Source organism: Elephantulus edwardii, unplaced genomic scaffold, assembly GCF_000299155.1.
Source record: "Elephantulus edwardii isolate Elephantulus edwardi_28Jun2011 unplaced genomic scaffold, EleEdw1.0 scaffold00022, whole genome shotgun sequence".
Classification (NCBI taxonomy): domain Eukaryota; kingdom Metazoa; phylum Chordata; class Mammalia; order Macroscelidea; family Macroscelididae; genus Elephantulus; species Elephantulus edwardii.
In genome coordinates this window covers 4461916-4489817 of record NW_006399772.1, presented here as the reverse complement: position 1 = coordinate 4489817, position 27902 = coordinate 4461916, and the positions used below count along the sequence as shown (strand labels likewise).

At 39.3% G+C, this 27902-nt stretch overlaps 1 protein-coding gene across 1 annotated transcript in view; it reads right to left on the bottom strand.

The window, feature by feature from the left end:
• Positions 1-27902, bottom strand: part of MAGI2 (membrane associated guanylate kinase, WW and PDZ domain containing 2) — a 1911292-nt gene that overhangs the window by 126771 nt on the left and 1756619 nt on the right. Inside the window, exons 17-18 of the mRNA XM_006882679.1 lie at positions 11881-12066; positions 9572-9746 (exon numbers count right to left, since the gene is read on the bottom strand). Of these exons, the coding sequence (XP_006882741.1) occupies positions 9572-9746; positions 11881-12066 (361 nt within the window). The remainder of the gene's footprint in view (positions 1-9571; positions 9747-11880; positions 12067-27902) is intronic.

The following is a 27902-nucleotide window of genomic DNA, read 5'->3' as shown; positions in this document are numbered from 1 at the left end:
TTCCTTTCCTTCTACTCAGAACTAACTCATAGCTGATGAAGGGACAGCAGAAACCCCATTTTTTATAAACCCCCATTAATACTGGAGGCAGACGCGGGCCATTAAACTCTTGGTTTAGGGCAAACATGAGTGCCCCGAGTACAGCCTGGTCTGTCCTTGAAAAGTAAGGAATTAACTAGTGTCTACGTGACACAAAAGAAGTAAAGGTGGGCAAAGTAGCCAGTCCATCAAAAGTCAACCCACCAACCAAAATTGCAGTCCCCCTGCCCTAACAGGGGCACTCAAAAGAGCTATGAAAGCAAGTAGGAGGGGAAACTCAAGGCTTTTCTTCCTTCACCACCTTCCTGAGGAAGGAGAAAAGTCGCCACGCGTGGAAAATAATATAATAAACCCTCTTGAAATTTCAGGTGTGTTTTCGGATTTCTTTGAGGGGCATTTTGTGGGCACAACAGCTGGCCCCTCCTCAGAGACTGTAAACTGACTGGGAGATCGCCTATCTTTATCCTGCAGAGCTGCTGATAAAGTGGGGATTACCTACTTTTGGGTTGTTAGCACAGCTCCCTCCCCACTAAGCCAGCAGAGCTCCCTTATTACTGGTACGTTGTTTTTGTTAAAGAGCCCACTAAATTATCTTGTTTATTGATTATACTACAGGAACAGATACTCATGAGAAACTCAGGGATGTAGGTAAATTTTTAGAAACATATTCTATATAATGATTTAATTTAAAATTAGTATGGAGGAATAAAGAATTAAAAAATATTTAGTATCAATAAACAGCTGAAAAGCATAAAGAAAACAGGTTCAAAACCAGTATAAGTTTTACATTTAAGAGTAAAGAGCTTTGAAAAAGAAATTAGGAGAACAATACCACACATATAATGGCCATTTGAAAGATTAAATACTTAGGAATAAACCTTTGCAGAGTTACAAAAGACTTGTACAATGAAAATACAAAACACTACTACAAGAAAACAAAAGATATCTACATAGTTGGAAGAACATACTACGTTCATGGATAGGAAGATAAAACATTGTGCAAATGTCAATATTACTGAAAGCAATCTATAAATAGAATACCATCTCAATTTAGATCCCACATTATTCTTCAAAGAGAGGATACATTTACAATCAATTTCACAGAGAGAGGAAAGAAACTCCAGATAAACAAAGCATTACAAAGAAGAATAAAAAAAGAAGAAACGATGATTCTCTTTCACACTAAAAAATGATTGAGAGAACACACAGAATCACTGTACCAAAAAAGAACTGACTGATGTTAAAAAATTTTAGGAAGTACAATATGAGTAGGAGCCAATGGTAATGAAGGATGAGGTGGAAAGTTTCATTGGCAAAAAACAAGACTCCAGGAATCAATGGGATACCGATTGACTTGTTTCAGTTAAAAGATGCAGCTCTGGATGTGTTCACCAATCTATGCCAGGAAATTTGGAGGACAGCTATCTGGACAACAGATTAGAAGAGGTCCATATTTGTTCCCATTCCCCAAATAGGTGATCCAGCAGAATGTGGAAACTATGGAACAATGTCATTAATATCACATGCAAACAAAATACTGCTGAAGATCATTAAAAAATGGCTAGAAGAATACATAGGCAGGGAACTGCCAAAAGTTCCCGCAGGATTTAGAAGAGGCTGTGACACTAGGCATAGTATTGCTGATGTCAGATGGATTCTGGCTGAAAGTAAAGAATACCAGAAGAATGTCTATTTATGCTTTATTGACTATGCGAAGGCATTTGTCTGTGTGGATCATAACAAGTTATGACTAACTTTAGAAGAATGGGAGCCGTAGAGCACTTAATTGTGCTCATGCGAAACCTATAGCTAGACCAGAAGATTGTTGTGCGAACAGAGCAATGGAATACTACATGGCTTAAATTAGGAAGGGAGTTTGTCAAGATTGTATTCTTTTCCATACATACTCAATCTGTATGCTAAGCAAATTATTAAGAAAGCTGGACTCTGTGAAGAGGAATGTGGCATAAGGATTGGATTGATACTCATCAATAATCATCTACATTATGAAGATAACACAAATTTTCTTGCTGAAAATGAGGAGAATTTGAAGTATTTGTTGCAGAAAATCAAACAATGCAGCTTTCAATATGGATTGCATCTTGATGTCAAGAACACAAAAATTCTTACCATTGGACTGAAAAGCAACATCATGATGGAGGGACAAAAGATTGAAACTGTCAACAACTTCATCTTACTTAGATCCACATAACACCTTTGGTACCATCAGTATCAAATGAGGATACGTATTGCACTGGGAAAATCTGCAGTAAGGGACCTCTCAAAAGTATTTAAGAATAATGATATCAGTTTTAGAACTAAGGTATGTCTCATTCATGCCATGGTCTTTCTGATCACTTGCTATGTAAGCATCTGAGAGCTGGATAATAAGTAAGAATAACAGAAGAATTGATGCCTTTGAGTTTTAGTGTTGGAGAAGAGTGCTGAACACCCGATGGACTGCCAAAAGAACAAATAAATTATGTCTTGGAGAGGGTGCAGCCAGAGTGCTCTTTGAAGGCAAGGATGAAGGATGATGAGGCTTCACCAGCATAATTTAGACATGTTGCTTGTAGGGACTATTCCTTAGAAAGGGACATGGTGCTCAGAAAGGTACAGGGTCGGTGAAGGAGAGCAAGACCCTCAAAAAGGTGGATGGATATAGTGACTGCCACAGTGAGCTCTAATGTGTCATGAAGTGTAAGAATGACACAGGATAGGATAGGGTTCAGATCTGTCGTTCACAGAATTACTATGGGTCATACTTGACTTGATGGTACCTAACAACAACATATTTCCTTATCTCAAAACATACTGCATAACTAAGTAATCAAAACAGCCTGTTATTGATACAATAATATACATATAGACCAGCGGAACAGAACTCAGGAATATTCCCATTCAACAAGACAACCAAATTTTGGCAAAGAGATGAAATCCATTAAGTGATAAAAAGATAATCTCTTTAACACATTGTGCTAGCAAAACTGGTTATCTCTTTGCAAAAATTGAAACAAAATTCATACCTCACCACATGCATAAACTAACTCAAGAAAAAAGCCTTATAACTATAAAAGCATAAAGAACAAATTTAGGATTCCTAATCTAGGGCATAAATAAACTGTCAAATATAACTCAACAACAAAAAAAGAAAAAGTTAAACAATAGGCAAAGGACATGAAAAGATACTTCAACAAAGAAGTTATGATGATCAATGAATTTATGAAGAAATACTCAAGATCACTAGCTGCTATAAAGATCAAAACAAAAATCACACTGATATATCACCTTATTCTAACAAAAATAGAAAGCTCAGTAAAATAGTAAACAATATACTGAGTTAAAACTTGAATACAATGCCATTGGGAATGTAAAATGGGACAATAACTGTGAAAAGTGACTTTGCATTTGGCAGATGATATTTGTATATTTGTATTGTTATGTGCTCTAGAAATGCCTGTTCTTCACTGCAACCCAACCAACAATAGATCTGAGCCTTGCCTAATCCTGTGCCATCTTCACTATCTCTGACTCACTTGAGCCTATTGTTACAGTGTCACAGTCTTATTGAGGGCATTCTACTCTCAAACTGACCCTCCATCTTTCCAAGCATTATGCCCTTCTCCAAAGTCTGGTCCTTCCTAACAGTATGCCCCGAATACTGAGAGTTCTTATTATTGTTGTTATGTTCCATCGAGTCACCTGCAACTCATAGTGACCTTATGTACAACAGCCCTGAACTCTGCTCTATCCTGTGTCAATATTATTGTCTCTGACATACCTACCCCCATTACTCCAGTTACTGAATCAATCCATCTCATCAAGGGTCTTCCTCTCCTGCGCTGTCCCTCCACACTCCCAAGTATGATGTCCCTCTCCAAGGACTGGTATGGCAGACAAAGCTTTAGAATCCCTGTCTCCTAGAATCAGCCTGCTCTCACCCTCTCTAGTATGAACTTGTTTGTTCTCCTAGCAATCCATGATATATTCAATGCTCTTCTCCAGTACCACAGCTCAAAGGCATCAATTCTCCTTCTATCATTGTCCAGCTTTTCGATGCATAACAAGTAATTACAAAGACCAATGTTTCCATGTGAATGGTAGAGTTAACAAAAAACAAAGCTATGTAAATTTCTTAATCCTAACCAAATATTCTGAAGGAGTCATTACTCTTTCTGGGACCTCAGGATCATAATCTCCAGGGATATCAAGGTCAATTGGTTTAACACAGACCACAGAGGCAATGCTCTACATTTAACGTATCTGTACTTACATACATACTTTGGTGAGCAGTGGCTGGTATCTAAGTTTTTGGGTTGCTTTTGAGGTGCAACTTTTCCTTGAAAGCTTTTGAGGGGCAACTTATAAGGTGCAACTATTAGTCTCACCCTGTCTGAAACAAAGAAGAGAGAAGAAAAGCAAAGGTATAAAGAAATAATGAGTCCAAGGGACTCATGGGCTATGTGAGTCTAACTTTCCGGAGCCTGAGACAGAAAGACATAGATGGTGCCTGGCTGCCACTGCTGAGCACCATAGAAGGGATTACAATAGAAGGAGAACAGAGTGAGTGGAAAACGGGGAACAAAATTTAAAAAACAACCCATAAAAGAGTTAGATTTACTGATTTGGTAGAGACTAGTAGGACCTCTGAGATTATGCCACTTCATCACCCATAAAATATGGAACAAAGCTCATTCTCATGGCTCAGTTTTCATTTAAACAATATGAGAAGCCCATAAGGTGAACAATAATACCAAGCAGGTACTCACTCCTTATGACAATCAATCACACAAGATCAAAAAAGCACAATTTGCCTAGAAGTATAGCTCAGAGGCAGGAAGGGAGAGGACAGAAGAAAGTGGGAAGAGTCTGGTTACACTGTGGGCATTGTAATTAATGTCATAAAACAAAATATGTATAAGTGGTTGAGTGAAAAACCTCTTTGCCTTGTAAACTTTCACTTGAGTGACAATAAAAATAAAATGTATTTTAAGGAAAAGAATAGATGGGTTCTTTATCACCTTTTGATCTCACAGATTCTCATTATTACTAAATATTTGGAAAACCCTCCAAACAAATAAAAATCAACAACCCTTCCCCTAGGGCAATTGTCATTTGCATAACCTAATACTTGGTGAGAACACACTGAAAGTGTGTGGCAAAAATGTGTTTATTTAGGATTCTTGGGGAGGGGTTAGTAATAGAGTTAATTTAATAAACTTTTGAGTAGGTCTCATTTGTTTTTTCACCCTTCAGAGGTAAGACTTTCCTTTTGTGAGCTGCATAATTCAGACTTTATACCTCAGCAAGTTGTCCACTCACCTACTGAGAGCTTGCGTGCTGAGAACAGAATTATTCAAAGTACACTTTGAATAAGATACTTAACTATGCAAATGTATGCATTTAACAAAAGGAATAGAGCTAGGTGACGCTTGTCAGTTGTGTCAGATCCTTTCTGGAAATAGCTTGCTTATGGTTTAGATGTCATTTGTTTTAAGTTCTAAGACAGTCATTTTATTTTCATTATCTGTGTGGTATGTCTATGACGTATCCCTTAGGTGTTTCATTTCCAGTCAGATCAGTCAGGAAAGTATAGCGAAAAAGGAGGATATATAAGAGTCTCTCTGAAGATTAAGCAAACACCTAGGAAGAGGTGCAGTCAAAACTTGCATCAGCTGTCATCCTAGCCCACCTTCAAGCACTCAAACTTCGTTACACACCGTGTCATGTGTCAGGATTTTAAGTTGTACTGCACAGTGAAGAAAGCTTTAATAAGGAAAATAGGTTTAATTTTTTATAGTCATTGCTAGCTCTTAAGTGAGTGATATAATGGCTAGGCAAAAATTATGCTGCTTTGATTTTTAGAAACTCTTTTATTTAAGGAAAAGTCAGGATTCTTTAAAGGAAAAAAATTCCTATTATATTTTCGGAAGATAATTTACTCAGGAAAGGCCATCAATTATATTCTCCTTGGTGATTAATGACATTATTAAAGACACTGTAGAGATGACAAAACCAGTCTGTTTATGGCAAATTCTACCAAGTTTGCAAAAGGAATGAAAAAAAAGATACAGACCTAAAAGCCATTGTCTCTTTAGTGGAAGACCTTATGGCAGGATTGTACATTTCTTGGGCACTTCAAGAACTCTTTCCATCCTTGAGCACCTAGGGTTCTGTGTCTGTGAAAGAAGTCAGTTACCAATGCTCTCCGCTAACCATGCCTTATGAAAAGCAGTCAGTCATCATGTGGGAAACTCCTGTATTCGCTTTTGTTGTGGAAGGTGAACTTTGCTATACACACTTAGGTTTAGAGAATAGTACATAGTAATTCTTTTATTGTTTTCAACAATTACTTCTTCTCGATCCTTGCTATGTATCATTAAGTTGGAACCTAACTATTAGTTGATCCTCCAGGGGTTTTCAGAGGCTGTAAATCTTACAAGAGGAGATTACCCATCTTTCTCCCACAGATCAGTTGGCAGATTTGAACTGCCTGGCTTTGGGTTGGCAGCACAGCTCCTTATCACTAAGCCATCAGAGTGTTTTGTTTATGTTCACATGAAAATGATCCTGCGTACCTTGAGCATGTCCAAAATGATATCGAAGGAGAGAGGCACGCAGGGCATGAGTAAGAAGCCCAGTCAAGATGAAATAATCCCATTCTCTGATTCTACCTCATTAAACAGAAAACGTTAAGCAGATCATCTTTTGGTTTTTACCCCAGTGTACAATGGAAACTGGCTCAACATGGCATGTAAACATGGGCAGTGCATTTGAAAATTAACTAGTAGGAAATGCATACTGTGTGTTTGGGGTACAGCTGTTCAGGGCATAGCTCCAGCCTGATTCAAAAAAGACAGAGAGAAAAAGATACCACGGGTATCTTTAAAGAGAGTTAGGAACATGTTTCTGATATCTGTAAGGCCACTGATTTTATTTATATGCAGATACACACCACAACAAACAATTACTCAGTTATGCTAGGAACCAGGGGAAAAGGGGCCCCAGAGTGAGAGTGGATGCTTTTCATCCTTTGAATATGGTGGAGGCAAAATGTCCAAGAAATTTGGACAAATATGATAGTGATTTATAAGATCATCATCCAGCCTCATCTGTTATTCCAGAGTTAGCAAGTACTTTATTCTGTGGTGAGGAGGAAGGGGGGGGGGGAAACTCCAACAAACCACAATAAAATCAAACAAACCAACTCAAACACAAAAACCCCACTATATAGCATTTTCCTCCTGTGATGGGCCTCAGATGCTTGGCTGTGAGTTAGTACCAGATGGGACAGGATAATGGGCTCACATAACTATTGTCCTTTCCACTGAACAAGGATGACCTGAACCACTCCAAGGATAGAAGTCAGGGTCTATGTCTAGGACAGCCTGACTTTGGAAAGGTGACGATAGAACTGTGACTGGGAGGTTGATAAAAAATGACAAAGTCAAGAAGTGTTTGAAACTGGCTCAGGATGTCTGGGGCACTTTCTCTTGAGTCTGAAATAAATCCCAAGGAAGCAGTACAATCTGTTGAGATAACATACAGTGCAAATGAACACACAGGGTGCTTATTACTGAGGCACCCAGGACTTATTCTTCTTACAGCTTGTCAATTTCCTACCTCTGCATCATGTTTCCTGGAGCTCAGTCTCTACTCTTCCCTGGCACATATTAAAAAAACATACACAGCTGAGGACAATAGACAGTGTCTCTTCTGTGAAAGCAGTGGGGAAATCAGAGTAGGACAGGGCTTTATGGAAATCACACCTGTGGCACAGGGAAAATGTTTGATTTGCAACAATATGAGTGATGGATTCAGAGTTCGGGTAATCAGAGGGTAATCAAACTTCATCTTCACCAGCAAAGGAGGCAGGAGATGGGAAGCAGATGTTTAGAAAAGATTAGAATCATGGAAAAGACCAGTGAGAGTTTTGTATTCAGAGATATTCCCATGGACTGGGTTGTTTTTCTCCAGTTGAAAAGGAAAATATCAATTGAACATGCCTTTACCACTATCTTCAATGGTTTAGCCTAACCCAGGCTTCCTGCTACACACAGATCCCACTAAAAAGAGAATGTTGTTTTTATATGTCTTACGTTTGTTCTGGAAGTTCAAAGTGCCTGATTCATGTTATTTGTCATTTCAATCTTCAGGTACAGAATAGAAGGATCTTATCAGGTGGAGTAAATGGTTAACACACCCTGATATTAACCAAAAGGCAGTAGGTTTGGATCCACCCAGAGACATCAGGGAAAACGGGCTGGATGATACATTTATGCAAAATTAGTCCTTAAACATCCTATGGCGCACAATTCTATTTGGATCCACTTAAGGGACTGACTTTGTAATTGGTCATTAGAAGGATGCAAGATTATCACTAGTTCTAAACAGCACAAATGCTAACCTTCTTCATTCATCCACACCTACGAATTCTCAGCATTTCCCCTTCTCCATTCTATGCTCAGTCTCTGAGTTGCTATGTTCATGGCTCATTGGACAAGGGGAACAGTCTACCAACAAGCTGCTTTATCTGCCTTCTCTCCCAGCAGCCTCCAATCTTTTCTCTACAGGCCTGAAAAAGAAACCTTCTTAAAAAACCAATACAATGTCATTAGTAGGCTGCTTAAAACCCTTCAGTGACTTCCCACTACAGTTATGTATCACTTAATGTCCATGATACGTTCTGCAAAATAGGTTGCTATACGACTTGGATGTCATAGAAACATCTGGGTCCATAGGCTGTGGGGCTTCCTGGTGAACAGGCCGAGGGCTGCTGTTTGGTGAGCAGCCAGGGAGGCTCCTTCTAAAAGCACCTTAGGCGAGCACTGAGCAGGCTCTCTGAGCCTGTGCAGGAGATGGCAGTCAGGGACACCAACTGTGGCTGCAGGGGACTTCACACCCTCACCCCCGGCCAGTCCCCATGCTGCCTGTCAACCCTGAGCACACAGCAGTAAGATCAAGTGCCCATCCTCCCAGCCATAGGGTTGCCTGTTCCCATATGTAGGGGTTAATGGGGCCATGGGATCCGTCAGAGGGTGTGTGTCAGACCATGGGTGTGTATGCAGCTGCCCAAACTGATGCTATTTGTTATGAAACACTTGATTGTTTACTTAAGATAAAAAGAAAAATCTTTAGCATGTGTAGATGGTCCTTTAAGGGCTGGATTAATCTCCATTCTTGACCCCTGCCACATTCTATGATGAGTATGAAAGTCTGATTTCTGTCTTTCATTTACATATCTTTCTTCCACCAAAAGGCCATGGTACATGCTGTTTCCTCAGCCTGATCTCTCTTTGATATGCTCTTTTGCTAGTTAACCCCAGCCTATCTTCAGGAGCTCACCATCTCTTTAAGAAAGGTTCTTCTTGTGATGGACAGACACTAAGGGGCATTTACTGTAACATATGTGTCATACACGTAACACACAATCTCAAAAATCATACAGTGCACGTGGAAGTGTTGAAGGCACAAACTCTCCCTCACCCCCTCCCTCGCCTCTCCAAACTGGAAGACCTAGAGTGAGCATTACCTATTTTCATGTCCTTGCAGCTGAAGCGGCTGAGGAGGAGCTGGTTGGGCGACAGGACTGTTGGGGGTGGCCGGGCTTGGCTGGGCCAGGGGACTCTGCTGGGCCAACGGGCTGTGCTGCTGGGCCATGGGGCTCTGCTTCTCTGAGCTGGGTGCTGACGCGGGGCTGTTGAGCTCTGCAATGGGACAGCAAAGGGGCAAATATGGTCAGGTTGGAGTTTAAGAGAGGGTAATGGTGGTGGTCAGAGGGGCTACCTCTCTGCCTCCTCAGTGGATCAAGTTTTAGTAAAGTAAGGTTTACGGTGGCAGACTAAACTTACCATGTTCCAATAATTAGCACTTTTACTAATTATGACTGTTGCTGATCAAGGTTGCAAACAGAATTTCTTACCATTTTGTTAAAAGAAGAGATTACAGTTTAAAAAGCCCAAACACCTAAAAACTAATTCACAGAAATAAACTCTAACACAATCTTTTCTTAGCTCCTCTTGAGAGAGAGAAAAGAAGTTTAGCCACTACTTTTTGGCTGTAACTAGACGGCTTACCTGTATCCCAGAGTTTGAGGATGAACCATAACATAATGAAATGCTGCTTTGTTGGTAATTCACCCCCACTCCCTTACCAGTCTTATTGCCTCATAACCCTCTATAGCACATAATTCTCTAGAGAGAACACAGGACAAAGGGGAGCCCCTAAGCTGTCACTTGTTAAAACATAGCCTCGATTTTCCTGGTCATAGCACATATTCCCAAGTGAGATCATCTCTGCATGTTGGACTAAGGGTCAGGACAGACACATTTCAGACTCTGTTCAATGTTTAACGAGCAGTTTTATATAGAGTTGTTTTCCATGAACATATACATCCATATGCCTGTGGAGAACAGGTTTTTAAAAAGTAGTCATTTCTCTCTCTCTAATTTTGGTTAGATGAAATATTGGTGATAAGAGACACTCTGTTAGCATTTCCTTATGCACCACCCTCCACTGTGACTTTTCTTACCATCCCTAATCCCCTCATTTCACCCCCATCTGTATTAGGATTTCTCAATCAGCACAATTTTCCAAAGAAAACCTATTGACCAATTTTTTGTTGTTGTTGTGGGAGGCTGTCCTGTGAATTGTAGGATGGTTGGTAGCATTTCTGAGCTCCCTCTACTTGATGCTAGTAGTATCTTTCCACAGTTGTGACACCCCAAAAATGTCTCCAGATACTGCCCAATGTCCCCTGTTGTTTTTGCGATGTGCCATTGAGTTGATTCTAACTCTGAGCAAGCTAAGGACAGAGTAGAACTGGTCCACGGGCTTTATTGGACTGAAATCTTTATGGGAACAAGAGCATCAGGTATTTTCCTCTGTGGAGTAGGTTGATGCCAACCTTTGGTTTGAAATGGGTTTGAAATGCCAACCTTTTGGTTATCAGCCAAGCATCTAACCATTAAGTCTCTAGAGCTCCTGGGTAGACACCCAGCTATGATATACTCTCTTGTATTTATAGTCAGGTAGCTTCATGCCAGCTAGTCCTCCATGGAATTAGGGGCCTGGGTCAAACAGAGGGCACACATTGAGGAAGCCCATCTTCCTCCATGGGGGTCATCATTGTCCACCCAACCTGTGAGTTCCAGTGACTGAGCTCTGAAATCCCGTCAGTGAGCCAACAGCTTATGCTAGCACCAAATCCAGCTAGCTGCACTTGAGAAAGTACGTTTCTAGGGAGTTGATACTTGGGGATTTCAAGGTCCCTTAAGGGAAGACTGAGTTGTAATGCTTGCTAGTCTTCAAACCTCAGGGTGGAGTCCTTGAACGGAGAAATTCAAAAGGCTAAGTGCAAATTTGAGATTCATGTCAGATGCAACATTTTCTAAATGAGCTCTCTTTATATCACAAAACTTCTTCAAGCTTTACAAAATCAACCTGACTTTGAAGAATTCTCCAGAGTTTAACCATTAACATGAATAAGTTGGCTTTCCCCCCTGATCTGTAACTCTGTCATCTCTGTTAAATGGGTTCTGGCTTAACACAACCATAAAAACCGTACCCTCGAGACCACAGGGAGTGAGTGAGTAAGTCAGTGTCTGGGGATTCATACTATTTAGCTTGTAATGTCGCACAGTTTGATCTCTGGATGATCTTGGAGTAAACATGATGTGGATTTTAACTGAGTATGAAGTTCTTGCAAAAGTGCAGGTATCAATAAGCTCCTGGCACTCTGAAGTGATCAGCGCAACAGAGGGACACTCCAGGCCGAGCACCCCGGTGGGGGAGTGGGGGCGTGTGGCGACCACCTCGCTCAAGGCCGGCCCGGGCACTCACCCTCCTGAGGAATGATGCGCAGGGTGACACTAAGGCCTGCGTCCTTGATGAGCTTCACGATGTCGGCGTGAGGCATGTTGATGATAGACTGGCCGTTCACCGCTAATATCCGGTCTCCCACCTTTAGTTGGGCACAGCGATCGGCAGGACTGCCATCAATGATGCGTCCGATTTTATGGGGCACAGCTGAAAAACCCCGACAGAAATAGGCATCAGGGATGTTATCAAGAAATGGTCCCATTGATCTCCTTATCCTATTATTCATGGCACTATTTTGAGTCCCAGCCCCAAAGGAAGTCATCTCCTGAGAAATCCTGCTCCGATTAGATTCACCCTACACTGAATAGCTCTGGTCCTTACTCCAGAATTCCTGGATTAGAAGATCCAGGTGGAACGCCATCCTTCTGGATTTTTAAGGAGCTCCTCAGGTGATCGCAAATCACACATGGATACGTGATTACCGAAGACATCAAACCCTGGGCCAAAGAGTTCACACTCTGGAGACAATAATAGGTTTCTGTTTTTATTATTTTTAAAAGATAATATATACCAGGAATCTCCACCCTTTTTTATCCTATTGAGAGGAAGACAGAATAGAAAAAAACATACATCTTAAGATGGTGACCAAGTTATGATCTATTTCCCACTCATCCACTAACCTTTAAAGGATGATGTGGTTTTAAAATCTTATTTCTTCCAGAACTGACACCCAAGCAGATATATGCTCACCCATGTTTATTGTAGCTTTGTTCACAATAGCAAAGAGTTGGAAACAACTTAAATGTCCATCAACAAATGAATGGATAGAGAAGCTGTGGTATATTCACACAATGGAATACTATGCTGCATTGAGAAACAAAGAACTCAAGAAATATTATACAAAATGGGTGACCCTGGAGGACATTACGCTAAGTGAAATATCTTAGTCACAAAAGGACAAATACTGCATAGTGCCACTGTTGTAAAGCAGGATTGACATTGGAGTTGGGGGGAAGCTAAGAGGGGATAAACAATACATATGCTGCATTGAAACAGATAAGGGAGAAAACGGTTTAGGAGGAATATATGATTAGGCATTATTGTCATGACAAGAGTCCAGAATGAAACCTGCATAGTGGAGTAGACTGGGGGAGGGGGCAGGAAGTATAACAATGAAATAATTTTATGTATGTATGTATGTATTTATTTATTTTTACTTTTCAAAGAGAAAAGTGAACTGGGGAGGGGTGGGCAGGGAGAAAAATGTGCACCAAAGAATGCATGAAAATTAAAAAAAATTTAAAAAAATCTTATTTTTTCATTCAGATTTAATCTAACAAATAGGGCTGAAATATTGTCAATATCAAATATCCAGTATAATGAATAAAATCTAAGATATCATTGATAACTAGAGAAATCTTTATTTTATGTGCCACAACAAGGAAGAAAAAGAAAAAGCTAATCTCTGTCAATTAAATAACAATACTCCTTTTGATGTAAGATGCATCTCTATTTTTGAAATGCTAAGAATCTGAGAAAATATGTATTAGGATGGATAAAATATGTACATGTATTTCTAAAATAATGAATATTTATTTTATTCATATAAATTTAAAAGAATTTATATATGGACAGAGAAAAGTACACAGGAACATGAATTTCCCCCCAGGCTGACTTCTATTCAACATAAATTTTGAGTTCCTACCTAGATAACAGGGCACTTTAGTTGCCCCATAGGTAAGGCAATTTAAAGTCACCAGGCAGTTTAAAATCACCAGCCAAGGCAGAAGGATGGGCAATCTCTTCTTTTGTGATTTAGAGGCTCTGAGAACTCTCTGGGGGGTCAGCTATGAGTTGGTTCCAATTCCACAGCACACACATGACAACGACAATTCTAGAGTCAGACATCAACAGCACACAAGTTCCCTGTCCTCAAGAAATTTCCAACCCAGAAACTTGTTTATTTTCCTTTCTCCTTCATCACAAGGAGCCCCAGCCAGGGAATCACACACAATGAATCTTTTTCTTGGTTTCCTTATGAGAAGTCCAGTACTGACTTAATCTGTCTAGAGCCAGACACAAACCACCATTCCTTATGCTTGAGGGGCCTCTGTCTCTGTATCTTGTGCTTGTGTTACAGTTAAAGGTGGAAGATCAGCTAATAACTATTGGTAAGGAAGAGCAGTGAGTTAATGAACTGGTAACCCTGTTCATTCTTCTAGTGTGAAAGGTCACAGTTGTATATAAAAGTATGTCTAAACTTGTGCCCTTGACTTGAAATGCTTTAGATTGGAAGTTCAAACACATTTTTATTTGTCAGAAACATGAATGGATTGAATGAAAAAAGAATACCTTACTTACAGCAGCCTGATGATTATCTTTGAGTGTTAGGACAATATATTTTCCCAGTAGAACGGTAATAAGAATGCCATCATTTGCTGAATTTAAAAAATGATACAGGTATTTGGTCTTCAGCCACAATCAGGGTGACTTTTTGTCCCCTTTCATGCTTGAATGATCAATAAATCATTCAGCCACCTGGCCATAATATGCATATTGTGATCTGTGCTCTGACATCTGGAAAGCCAGCTAACTTGTCTGAGCTTTATTTATCCAAAGTAAAATTGGGATAATGGAATGGATAATGGGAGAACGGAACAAATTCTCATAGGTGAAGTGACTAGCACAGCTTTTGATGTTAATAAGTTATTGATCAGGCTTAACTATCATCTTAACTATAATTTTAATATTTCTGATATCAGTGTGTGTGTGTGTGTGTGTGTGTGTGTGTGTGTCTGTGTGTGTGTATGTATGTATGTGTATGTGCGTGAGTGCATGCATCATGCAAGTGGAGACAGCACTTCCCTGGATCATTTGTACTGATGACAAACCTTTACCACCACTAAACTTGAAAGGACAGTTTGCTTACTGTAGGGAAGTAAAGAATATTACCCCCTAACTATCAGCCCAGGAAAACAGCTTCATTTATAAAGACATGCGTTTTTTGGGAATTAGATGGACACTAGATAAGGTAAAGAGACATCTCTAGTTTCACAAAAAGATAGTTCAAAAGGATGGAAAAATCCCAATTTCTAAGTAAGAATTTATCATCCAAAGAAAAGCTCTATAACATAGATTTAACAATCAGCACTGAACCTTATTCTCTCTGTCTCTCTCCTCTCTGAAAAACAATGTATTAGAACTTTGCAAATAAAACAGAGTAATATAAAAAATAAAAAAAGGATAAAAAAGAGAAAGCTTTTAGCAATATTTTTTCTTATTATAAGTAGAACCATATATACAAAAAGACAAGGCACAGACTTACATAAACTTCTATTTCTTATTCATAACCAAACAAACCAAGGGAATGAGTCCTAGGGCCTGGGGACCACACTCTCTGTGGACATCAAGGCTAATCGGCATAACGTAATCCATAAAGACTATGTTCAGTATCAGTTAAGGTGTAGCTATAGGTTTATTCTTGTTGAAAACATATAAAAGGGAAGAAAAGCAAGGCCACATACATAGAAACAGTAAGTCCAAAGGACTAATGGACCATGCAAATCTTTACCCCCATTAATTGTGAGACCATAAGAATTAGATAGTGCTCAGCTACCACTGTTGACCACTCTAAAAAGATCACAGTAGACAGTCTTGGATGTTGCTGTTGTTGTTAGATGCCATTGAGTTGACTATGACTCTTAGCAACCCTGTGAACAATGAATCAGAACTCTTCCCTATCCTGTGACATACTGGCCGTCTCGATCATACTTGAGCCCATCACTACATTCATTGTGCCATTCCATCTCATTGAAAGTCTTCCCCTCCTCCATTGATCCTCCACCGTTCCAAGAATGATATCCTTTTCCTAGGACTATTGCTCATAAAAACACACCCAAAGTATGTGAGACAAAGTGTCATTATCCTTGCTCCAAGGAGTACTAAGCCTAGACCTTTCCCAAAATATATTTGTTTGGACTTTTAGAAGGTCATAAATTATTCAATATTCTTCTCCAAAATCATAGCTCAAAGCTATCAATTCTTCTTCTGCCAATATTAGTCATCCTCCAGCTTTCATCTACATAGTAAATAATTGTAAAGATTATGGTTTATATCATGTGAACCTTCGTCTTCAAACTGAAATCGTTGCTCTTTAGCACTTTGGAGAGTTGCCTAACAGCAGACTGTCCCAATGCACTGTCTTTATTTCCAATGGTGTTGATTGTGGATCTAAGCAAGATGAAGTTATTGACAATTTCTATTTCTTCTCCATCTTTAATGATGTTGCTTATTGGTCCATGGTGAAGATTCTTGTTTTCTTGATGTTGAGATGTAACCAATATTGAAGTCTATAGTCTTTGATCCTCTATAGCAAGCATTTCAAGTCCTCCTCACTTTCAGCACACAAAGTTAGGTCATCTGCATAACACAGATTGTTGATGAGTCTTCCTCTGATCCTAATGCCACATTCCTTTTCATATAGTCCAGCTTTTCAAATTATTTTCTCAGAATACAAACTGAATACATATGAAGAAAGGATATGGCCTTGATGCACTCATTTCCTGATTTTAAACTATGCTGGGTCCCCTCTCTCTGTTTGGACAATAGCTTCGTGGGTTATGTACAGGTTTTGCATGAGCACAGTTAAACCTAGGATTCCTTATGTCATGGCTTCTCTTAAATCCAGCCTGAATTTCTGGAAGTTCTCTGTTGATGTTCTACTTTAGCTGTATTTAAAAGAGGATTTTTATTAATTTCTACAGTCAGAAATTGACTTGACATGCAATTAAGATTATTAATAACTGATAACTAGAATGCAAAAGTTGGAAACAAAGAAGAGCCATAAATTATGGACTTGGAGACAGAAATGAGGCTGGAGAAAGTATTGAATTTTATTCATTGCAAATACCTCCTTTAAAAAAATAAGTATGATTGCTTTTAATTTGTTAGTTAAATTTGTGTCTTCTAGGCTGCAACACTTCCATGATACATCTTCAAGGATATGAACATGTACGGCTAAGCACAATTGATAACAGTGCATCTAAATTCCAAAATCAATCTCCATAATAGTCTATGTGTTTCCTACTGCCAAAGGGGCCCTTTAGAGTAGTGAGAGAAGATCTTCACCCTGAAACCCACAGTGTCCCTTTTCAGCAGGAAGTAGCTAAGAGAATACGCCATCCCCTTTTCCTTATGAATCAGGGTGAAGTCTCTGTCAGGGAGGAGTGATAGGGAACGGCAAAGGACACACTGACAAAGGGGATTAATCAGAACTGGCTTTGACAAGCACTGTGGCAATTGGGCAATTAAAACAGACATTTGGGGGGGGCGAGAAGAATGAACTGGGGAGGAGGGTAGAGAAAACAGTGCAACAATGAATGAATGAACCCCCCCCAAATAAGTATGATCAATAACCAGTGATGATGAAAGAAGAAGTCTAAGCTTCATTTGAAGGCATTAGTGAAAAAGAGGCCCCCAGAATTGATGGGCTACCAACTGACGTGAGTATTGGTTAGTGTGCAAAATGTGGAACAAAACTAAAATCCTACATGGCCATTTGGATAAAGACTGTTGGAACCCTTAGTTACCTTTAAAGCTTTCAATAACACTCACCTCCACCACCCACCCACCTCATGATTCCACTTTTTCTCAAACAACAGATAGATATCTAAGGTGAACTGTGACCTCATTTATATATCCAATTGTATAATCGTATAATATCCAAAGGGCAGCATTTTTCCAGGTTTAAAGTTTAGAAAGCAGAAATGACTCAGCTAGAAAAATCAAGGGAAATGAGAGTCACATGGATGCAACTGAAAGAGTGTGGTTACATTGTGCATATTGTAATTAATGTCATAACATAAAGTATATGAATGGAAAATTAATTTGCTTTGTTAACTTTCACACAAATAATAATTAAAAAAACCAAATGAAACCTTTCCTGTCTTACTTCTTACTGTATGCTTATATGAACCAAATACTGTGTGAAGTAATAGATATGTAAATATATACCTGCGTGCACATACAGGCTTATATCTATATTAATATAAAAACAGTCTAATCTTTAACAAGTCATATAAATACGTGATATCAAAGTAAGGTTACAGTTGAGGAAACTGAGGTATAAAGAAGTCAGTGATTTGCCCAGGTTCACATAGGCCAAGAAGGGCTCAGAAATCTCATCTGTCAGATTCCATAGCCTTTTCTCTTAACCATGATTCCACACAGCTGGCCCTGGTCCAGGGGAGCAAGGAAGTCAGGAACTTGGCTTGAAGTGAGCTCTTTGTGGTAGCTGTCTTTTGACAGGCAAGACAGAGAGGAGGAGAAGAGCTAAAAGGAAATTGGACAGTTCCTCAGAGCCCTTTTATTAAGGACTTCATATTATAACATCATCTCTTTGTTTGAAGTAATTTCTTTGGGTATCAGAAACACTTATATTTGAAATGAAATTTAAAAACATGCTTCAAAACACTACAAATGGTTTTTGGATGATTTACGGTTTTGAATTATTCATGCTATTGCTTCCCTCCATTACTGTGGATCATTTAGAATTTACTGGGCATAAAACCTCAAATATTTCAACACAGAGATGACCACACACACACATACACACACAGTTATGTGTTATTTATTACTTCCCAATATTGTGTTGGGGACTTCTACGAATCTTGCAGTCCTAATGTGAAGGAACTGTAAAAATATACAGTTGTTTTATACTATAGAATTGGAACCAACTCATAGCTGACCCTCTGATGGGTTTTCAGAGGCAGTTAATTGCATGGGACAAGAGTGCCCATCCTTCTCCCGCTAATCATGCTGATTTTACCAATGAATAAACAAACAGTTAACAATGCTAGACTCCAAGCCTATGCCAGTGTGGCTACAAACCTTGGAATCAGACCCCTTCTTTCCTGACCGCATGTTATGTATAAGCAATTTGCATTATGAGAAAGGAAGTAATTGGTGAGATTTAGTTCAGAAAAATATCATTTGCTGCTCAAGATTTCAAGATGAAAGTTTCACTGTAATCAGAACGAGCTATAATATCTATGCTGCTATTTGCTTATGGTGATAGCTCTTAATTTCAAAGCCATTTTAACTTTATTAGCATATTTAGAATAACGACTCAAATAGAAGAACAACAGTCAAAAACAAAGGACTGAGAATCCAAATGAATTTTATGAGACACACATAGAATGGGTGAGTGGCTGATATAAAGTATGAATGAACACAATTTAAAACTATATGTTCAGTATTTCTAAGTACCTGGCATAACTTCAGCATAATTGCTTAACTCTAATAGATTTAATAAAATAAATTGAATTTATTTACTTTAATAAAAGCAGTACTTGAAAGTCTTGATAGCTGAATCAGTCCCAGTTTTCTTTAGCAGTGTTTCCCTACATTTATAAGGACATGGGATTGTGATGTACTGATGCACAACAAATCATTGACAAGGGGTGTGCTTGGAGAGCATGCTCTGGAAACAAGATGCAGTTCCATTTGCTCAATGATAAGGTCTACAGAGCTTACGACCTAAATGCTTTCTATGCATCACTAATGGAATTACAGAGCAAGGAAAGGGCCCTGACTTTGGTTTCTATTATTGGGATGAATGGTATTCATTAATTCGCTAGGAATTGATGACTAAGGTAACTGCTAGAGTGCAGTCCATTTAGTCAGTACGCCTTGCAGACATCATCTGTCAGGCAGAAATATAAATCCAGCCTTTGGAACAGCCTTCTTGACATGATGTACTTAGAATACACAGATACTTTGGAAAAGTTGCAGTATGTCATGTAGCTCGGGACACATTGGTATGTAGCTCGGGACACATTGGTATTTGGGAAGGAGATACTGCTAGCTTGAAATTTCCCTTTAATCACAAGTGACATAAATGATGGAAAAGATATTGCTATGGATTGGACTGTGTCTCCTAAAAATATGTTGTAAATCTTAATCTCTATGTCTGTGGAAGAGAGGAAGACCCTCAATGAGATGGACGAACACAGAGACTATAACAATGGACTCCCGTATATCAGAGATGGTGGATGGAACAGGAAAGGTCAAGATTCAGATCTATTGTTTATACAGCAACTATGCTATGAGTTGAGGTCGATGCCATGACACCCACTCACAACAACAGCAGTACATGTGTGACTAGGGAGCCCCGGTGGCACTGTATGGCTATAATTCCATTTGGGAAACAGTAGTCTTTGTTATGTTAATGAAGCAGGATTAGTATAAAGTTTGTCTTGAAGCAGTCTCTTTCTTCATTGAAAAAGAGATTAAACAAGCAAGGGGAACAAGGAGCAATCAGGAAAGAGATATATATATATACACCAAACTACATGAAGATGGCCTAGGAAAAGAAGCTCAAAGAGACAAGGACCTCCCTCTAGAGCTGACAGAGTTAAAGACTTCCTCTGGATCAAAGACTCTGAATTCAGACTTCTAATCTGTGAGAAAGGAAATTTCTGTTTGTTAAAGTCACCGTCTTGTGGTATTTCTGTGATGTTGCTTTGTGTCAACAAGTTAGAACTGACTCACAGCTGACCCCTCCTGTGGGATTTCAGAGGAGATTACCATCTGTCTCCTTCAGAGCAGCTGTTGGATTTGAAATAAATGCATTGGTGTTGGTAGCACAATTTCTTACCTCTAGGCCACCAGGGCTCTCTAGCCACAGAAAGATTATGATGCACAACGTATTTTTGTTATAACAGCACTAGCTGACTAAGACAGAAATACATCTTTTTTTCTTTATTCTATTTATTTCTAGGTGAAACACTAGTGTATAATTATAATACTGCAATTTTTTTTGTTTGTTTTCCAGTAGCTAGAACAATTCTTTCAGCAATGTTCAACAAACCACTCTCTTTTAACAAGAATATTAAGAGGCAGTAAGTTGGGAGCTCTAGTGGCTTAGTGGTAAGGAATTGTGTTGCCAACACAAAGATATGCAGTTCAGATCCAGTTGCTGTATGGGAGAAAGATGGGCAATTTCTTCCTTTGTGGTTTATTGCCTCTGAAAACTGACTGGAGGGTCAGCTATTGGTTGGTTCCGACTTGATGGAACACAACCACCACCACCACCAGTTGGTCTGGATGCTCTTTTCGTTAGTTCAGGAGATTTGGATTCTTTAGATCTTTTGTTCCATTGTTACAAGAACCAATGATTGTCCCTTCTTGCTGCTGGATGTCTGTGTTGTTCACCTGGACTTGGTCAGCCCTTAAGGAGAACAAGCTGATTAAGCCACTAAGTTTATGTTTAGTTATACCTGGGTCAGTCTCCCTAAGTAAGATGCGTTGAAAATGGATTATTTCTGACATCTTTGATCATGGGACCTTGGTAAAATTCTTAGCAGCATCATTGTAAGGGAAAGAAAAATTAGATTCTACCTTATTTTTTAGTCTTTTTGAGGCATCTTCCTTGCTTTAGATGTATTTCAGTTTAGAGAAGGAAGAGCCTGATGACTCATGTTTACATTTCATTATCTCCTTGTTAATAGATCTTACCAAGTGCAGTTATATATGGAGGAAGGTATTAGACAAGGGAAGTGGATTCTGTATCAAACACTGTCAAGCTTAATAGCCATAAGCTTCTGAAATGAGTGTGACAGAAGTAAATACTTCAAAGGCAATCAATAGCATAAACTCTCATTAGCTCACAAATCCATTCAATTGTGAAGGTTAAACAACATGTTTTAACTTATGGAGTTAAAGGGAAGCTAGTTCGCATTATGAATTTGTGGCCTGAATTGGATGCTCACATTGTCTTTCCTTTCAATTCTCTGGCAAATATACCACCTAGTTTTAGAATTGTGGGTTGGGGCAGAATTACCGATTACCAAACAGGTCTGCACACTTCTGCATAGCATTTTCTTAGCTGCAGGCAGTAGATTTGTACTAGTGGGGAAGTCAATAATAACAACATATCACGGCGCCTGCCCTCAACAAATTCATAGTCTACTTGTCTAGTTGGAGAGATCAAAGATAAATCTATAAATGTAGTTAAGATAAAGTCAAAAGGGCACGTCCACGTGAAAGCACAGAGCAAGGATACATAGGAGGACAAATTATGGAATCTAAGTGTGGATGCAGAGTGTGGTGAGGAAAGGAAGACCATCCTGAAAAGGAAGGAACATAACTGCCCATTGACTGAATGGCAAATCCCTTTGGACAAAATTTATGTTGGGAAAGAGGATCTAGTAAACCCAGAAGGAAGCAAGGGTTCCTTTTTCTCTTGCAATCGCCGCTTCTTTATCTGAGGTCTCTGCAGACGCCTGTATAGCCTAGTTGTATTGAGGTAGTGTGAACAGGTAGGAGTGGTGGAAGATTGTTGCGAAGAAATTTATCTTTTCATTCATGATGCAGACTCTTGTTTTTCTGCTTTCATAGAAGTTCTGACTGACTTGTGACAACCGCCTTCAACTAGATCTTGCCCCTTCTTAGAACGTGGCACAACATCCTTTGTGAGAGCTTTCCTTGGTCACCAATGGATGAAGAAGTGGGGAAAATGTGTTTTCTTTCTTAAACTTGTGGTAAAATTAAAAACCTGGCTGCATGGCTTTTTTTCTTTTAAGAGTCTGTGAAAGTTTGCATTCCAAAAATGAAAACGTCTTCCCTGAAATCATAGCCAAATGAGCTGCACGACCCCAAACTGAGCAGCTGCTGTTTTAAGGGCTGCATATTCACAAGTGCACTTTCCCCCCAGCACCCATGAGTCACTCTCTTGTGGTGGAACAGCTTAGTTATCCTCCAGTTGGTAACAAGCAGATGGTGAGACAGGCGGATGGGAAGAGGGGCCCATCACTGACAATTTGGGAGCCCAACTGAACTCCTGTTCCCAAGGGCAGAAAACATCATTTAGAAAGTATTAACTATATGGCTGGAGGGGAGAGATAGTCATCAGCTATATTTTACTACTGATATTTCTACTCTGCACCAGTTTTTAAAAAAAAACATATAGCTAAAAACAAACAGTAAACTAGTAATAGGAAGAAACTGCATTGCATTAGGAATTTTAATTTCCTACAAATTGACTGGAACCTCTATCTTAGGCCATGAGGCTGGGTAAAAGTAGTTTCCTTGATTTTGGAAGATATGGTGGGTCCACAGACACAGGGATGGCTTTGTGGCTGGGCAACCCACGCAGGTGCACAGGGCCTGACGCTCAGAAGGGCTTTGTTGTTGTGATTGTCTCTATGAGTCATAGAAACCCTATAAATGTCAGATCGGAGTGCTGCACCATCTGTGTGACCTCTGGTAAGTTCAAGCCCATTGTTACAGTCATTGAGCCACTCCACCTCGTTGAGAGTTGAGAGTGTTCTGTTTCTCGGATGCCTCACGTTTCCCAGCATGGTGTCTTTTTCCTAGGACAGGCCCCTTCTGACAACATGGTGCTTGATTTCCGGCTCTGCATCACCATGCTGACATTTCTAATAATTTTTGAACAAGGGTTCCTCATTTCAATTTTGCCTTGAGCCCTAGAAACTATATAGCATGTTCTATAAAAACAGCTCCTTAATGCTTCTCTTTTTAACTCACTCATTGTTTCTATATTAATGGAAGATACAAGTGAAATACTTGACTCACTTTTCTGTTGATAAATTTAACTCCTGAATAAGTGATTCCTTTCATTTGTAATTTATTACTGAAAGGTTATCAAGTTCTTGCTAGAAAATCTTGATTGTTATGGAAAATTAGGAACTAGAATAAAAATGTTCCAAACTCAAGTCTTGATATAGAGTGAGCAAAGTAAACGGAATATGTTGTTGTTGTTGTTATGTACTATGGAATTGGAACTGGCCCATAGCTGACCCTCCGGCAGGTTTTCAAAGACATTTTCGCCTGAGAGGAGATTGTCCATCCTTCCCGCAAAATGGAATGTAGTACTAACTTTTATCTATGAAGATTCTTCCTACATGCTAACATCAAGTGTTTTTATTCACTTCCTGGCACTTTATTGGAGTTCTACTAAATGGAACCTGAACAACTTAGAGACTGTGAGGATGGTCCAGGACAGGTAAAGTTCAGACCTGTTGTTCACAGGCTCTCTGTAAGTCAGAGCTGACTTGATGGTGTCAACAACCACCACTAAATGGGAGGAGACAGATCTGGTATAATTTTACGATCACCTATTAAAAAGTAGCAATATCTTTTTTAAGTTTAAATCAGTTGCAGCAGTCAATATTTTGTGTCCTGGCTAGAGACAGAATCTACTGAGAGCGGTGCCAAAAAGAATTGTCAAATAATTTATGTGTCCAAACCTTTAAAGTCCTGTTCTCTGTATCTTTGACAGAAAATAAACAACCCAAAAACCCACCCCAAACCATTAAGAGCAGCTGGTTTCTTTTCAAGTGTTCTGAAGATGTTATAAAATTACTTTAATTAACCCCAGATACTCGGGGTAGAAATGTTCAATAAAAGCACACTGTCTTTCTCTTCTCTCTCCCCCCACTGCCTTTTGAAGCACATGTGATTTCACACCCATCAACGTACTTGGCTCTCAATAATTTCTCAGCAGGCCCAGTGGAAACAGTTGATAGTTACAAGCAGGTGTTGCTGACAAGTCATGTTTCTCATTTTTACAGATGCAGGGTATTCTATCTCTGCCATCTCCTTTTCCCTTTTATAGCTTCTGAAATTGTGTTTTGTAAAAAGCCACTTGGCTATCTTCACACAGCTTCCCTGTTACAATAGGTAAATGTCAAAAGCAATCAGGTGCAATATCAGCCTTCCATTGTATTCCCCCAAGCCCTCAGGCAGATAATAACTTCTTGCAATATTTTCTTAATGTAAATGGAAACAGATACTAACCTAGGCAAATGATCCCTCCTGAGCCAGCTGTCCTTTTCAATGTGTTATCCAGAAGATTACATGAATATTTATTGGCTCTTCAGTTTTTCACAGAAGCCAAAGTTCCACTAACAGGGTAGAGCATGTTTGAACTTGAAATAATGCAATTTTGCATGACTGGATAAAACCAAATATAAACAGGCCCCCAAGCAAAGTGTCCAGGAGTTAGAAGGCCTTGATCATATATTAGCTTTGGAAACAACTTACAGTGTGACCCCTTAATGGCTAAATAAATTATGTCAGTATATTCTTACTAGAAAAGTGACACCATCACTGTCTATGCTTATTCTTCTCACCCTAGTAGTGCATATATCAACATAAGAAGGACTTCTTATGATACATATTTACTCTCTTCACTTGGTATATTTTAAATATGTGCTTTCACTTTTACTAAGGAGACATGCTTTCATAATAACTTCACTTGAAATGATAATAATAAATTAATTTGTGTTGTTTTTGTTGTAACATGAGAAATGAAGGGGCCTTGGGGGTGTGGTGTTTAATGTAGCAGGCTGCCAACTAAAAGGCTGGCAGTTCGTATCCACCAGTGATTCTATGAGCGAAAGATGGGTGCCTCAAGAGATCTATGGCTTAGGAAGCTGGATGGAGTGTCACTGGAAGAGTCAGACTTGATGACAGTGAGTAACTTGAGAAATGGACCAAGGTAGCTGGAAGAGCTTCAGAATCAAAATATGTTGACTAATACCAGTTAAATGTGAATTGTGTCACTTAGAATAAGAAGTGAAAAAACACTTTATCAAAGAAGATACATAGATGTCAGAACAATGCTCCACGTCATTAGCCTTCAGGGAAATGCAAATTAAACCCCAAATGTGATACCATTATACATCCTAATGTTGTCATCATTGAGTTCATTTTCATTCACAGCTTTCTGGTCAGGGGCCATCCTTGCAATGATGCTATATTTGAGCTCATTCTTGTAGTCACTCAATTAATATATCTTACTCAGGATCATCTACTTTTTCCTGTCGCTTTTATTTTACCAAGCTCGAGGTCCTTCTCTAGAAATTAGCCCCTTTTGATAGCATGTCTGACGTATGTGAAACAAAGTGTCCCCATCCTGGGTTTAAAGGAGAATTCTGGTCACACTTCTTCCAAAATGATTTCCCCCCCACTCTCCTGGAAGTATATGGACTATTCCATTTCCTGCCCCCTAATGCTATATTTAAAGGTATCAATTTTTTTTGGGTCTCACTTATTTCTCTGGCAATGGCGTCCATGGCGGTCCCTGGCTAGTCTTCCCCGTAGTACCTGCGATGAGGTGTGGAGATCAGGAAAGCTCAGCCTCTCTCCCCTCCTGAAGTCCCAAAGCTATTTCTCTAGCATGTCTAGCCTTTGCAAGCAACTGAAAATATTAAAGCAGTGGTCCCAGTTCACCTTATTCTTTGAATCTCTGCTCTTTAGCATTTTAAAGAGGTTCTTCGCAACAAATATTCCAAGTACAATATATCATTTGATTTACTTGGTTTCTGCTTCCTTGGAAGTTAATTATGGATCAAGTAAAATGAAATCCTTAACAATATTTTTTTTTTTTTAATTTAACACACTCTCGGCACCAGTAGGCAGGAAATTAGAAGATGTATTGCCATGGGAAAGTCTGCTGTTAGGGACCTCTCCAAAGTACTGAAGAGCAATGGTGTCTCTTTGGAGATTAAGGTGCGTCTGATACAGGCCTTGGTCTTTGCTATCACTTGTTATTCATCAGAGAGTTGGACAATGACTAAGGAGGAGAGAAGGAGAATTGATGCCTTTGAGCTGTGGTGCTGAAGATGAGTATTGAATGTACCATGGACTGCCAAGAAAACAAACAGATTCATCCTGGAGAGAGTTAAACCAGACTGCTCCTTGGAGGCAAGGATTCTAAGGCTCAGTCTAACATACTTTGGACATGTTGCAAGGAGGGACCTGTCCTTGGAGAGGGAGATCATGCTTGGGAGGGTGGAGGGAGAGCGCGGAAGAGGAAGGCCCTCTATGAGGTGGATTGATTCAGTGACTGGGGTAATCGGGATGGGTGTTTCAGAGATGGTGCGATTGGCACAGGACAGAACAGAGTTTAGGGCTGTTGTACATAGGGTCATTATGAGTCGCAAGCGACTTGATGGCACATAACAACAACAACGTGATGTTGCCTGTTGGTCCAGATGTGAAGAATCCTGTTTCCTTTCTGTTGAAGTGTGATCCATAGTGAAGATTGCAGTCTTCATTAGTAAGACTCAAAGCACTTTCAGCAAATTTTCTTGATTCTGAATAATACAGCATCCACTTGTTTTCTCTGAATGGCCTCTTTGGTTATCTATAGTTTTCTATATGAGAAAAATTACGTATTCTGAAATTTCTATTCCTTGCAATTTCATCCAGAATTTGTTATGATCCACACAATAAAGCATTTTCACACTCAAAATAACACATGTATACCTCTTTCTGGTACTTTTTACTTCCAGCCAAGGTACAAAGGTACACTGGAACACAGCAATAATAATCTCTCATTACATGTATTTGGAATCTGGCTTGAATTTCTGGTAGTTGCCTGTTGATGTACTGATGAAATTGTTTTGAATTATTTTCAGCAAAATTTGATCTGACTGTGATTTTAATGATATTGAGAATTTACTCATTTCTTTGAAATGAGCACATATAGATTTACTCACATCAATTGGCCAGGTAGCTAGCTATCTCCCAAACTTCTTGACATAGATAAGGAAGCACCTTCAGTCCTATGTTCATTGGTTGAAAAATTTCAAATTGATATCTCATCAATTCCTAGGGCCTTGCTTTCCACCAACGCCTTCAGTGCAGCTTGGACTTCTTCCTTCAATACTATCAATCTTTGTCCTAAAGTGGTTGCACGTCATCCAATTCTTTTGGGGTACCGTGACTCTCATAATTCCTTTTTTTTATTAAAAAAACATGCTTCTTCCTGCATTATTCAATATTTAGCTCAGAGAATATTTCACTACTGTCCCTGAAAGTTTGCATTCCCTCCCCCCTTCCCCAATTCCTTCAGCCTGAAAAATGATGAGTCTGTTCATCCTTTTTTTTGTTTTATTTTCAAACTATAGGTTTTTGCTTTGTCATTCCAAGCAGCCTTTTGGAATCTTCTGTTCAGCTCTTTAGTATCTTGAATTCTTCCTTGTGCTTTGGCTTCTCTACGCTCCAGTGCAATC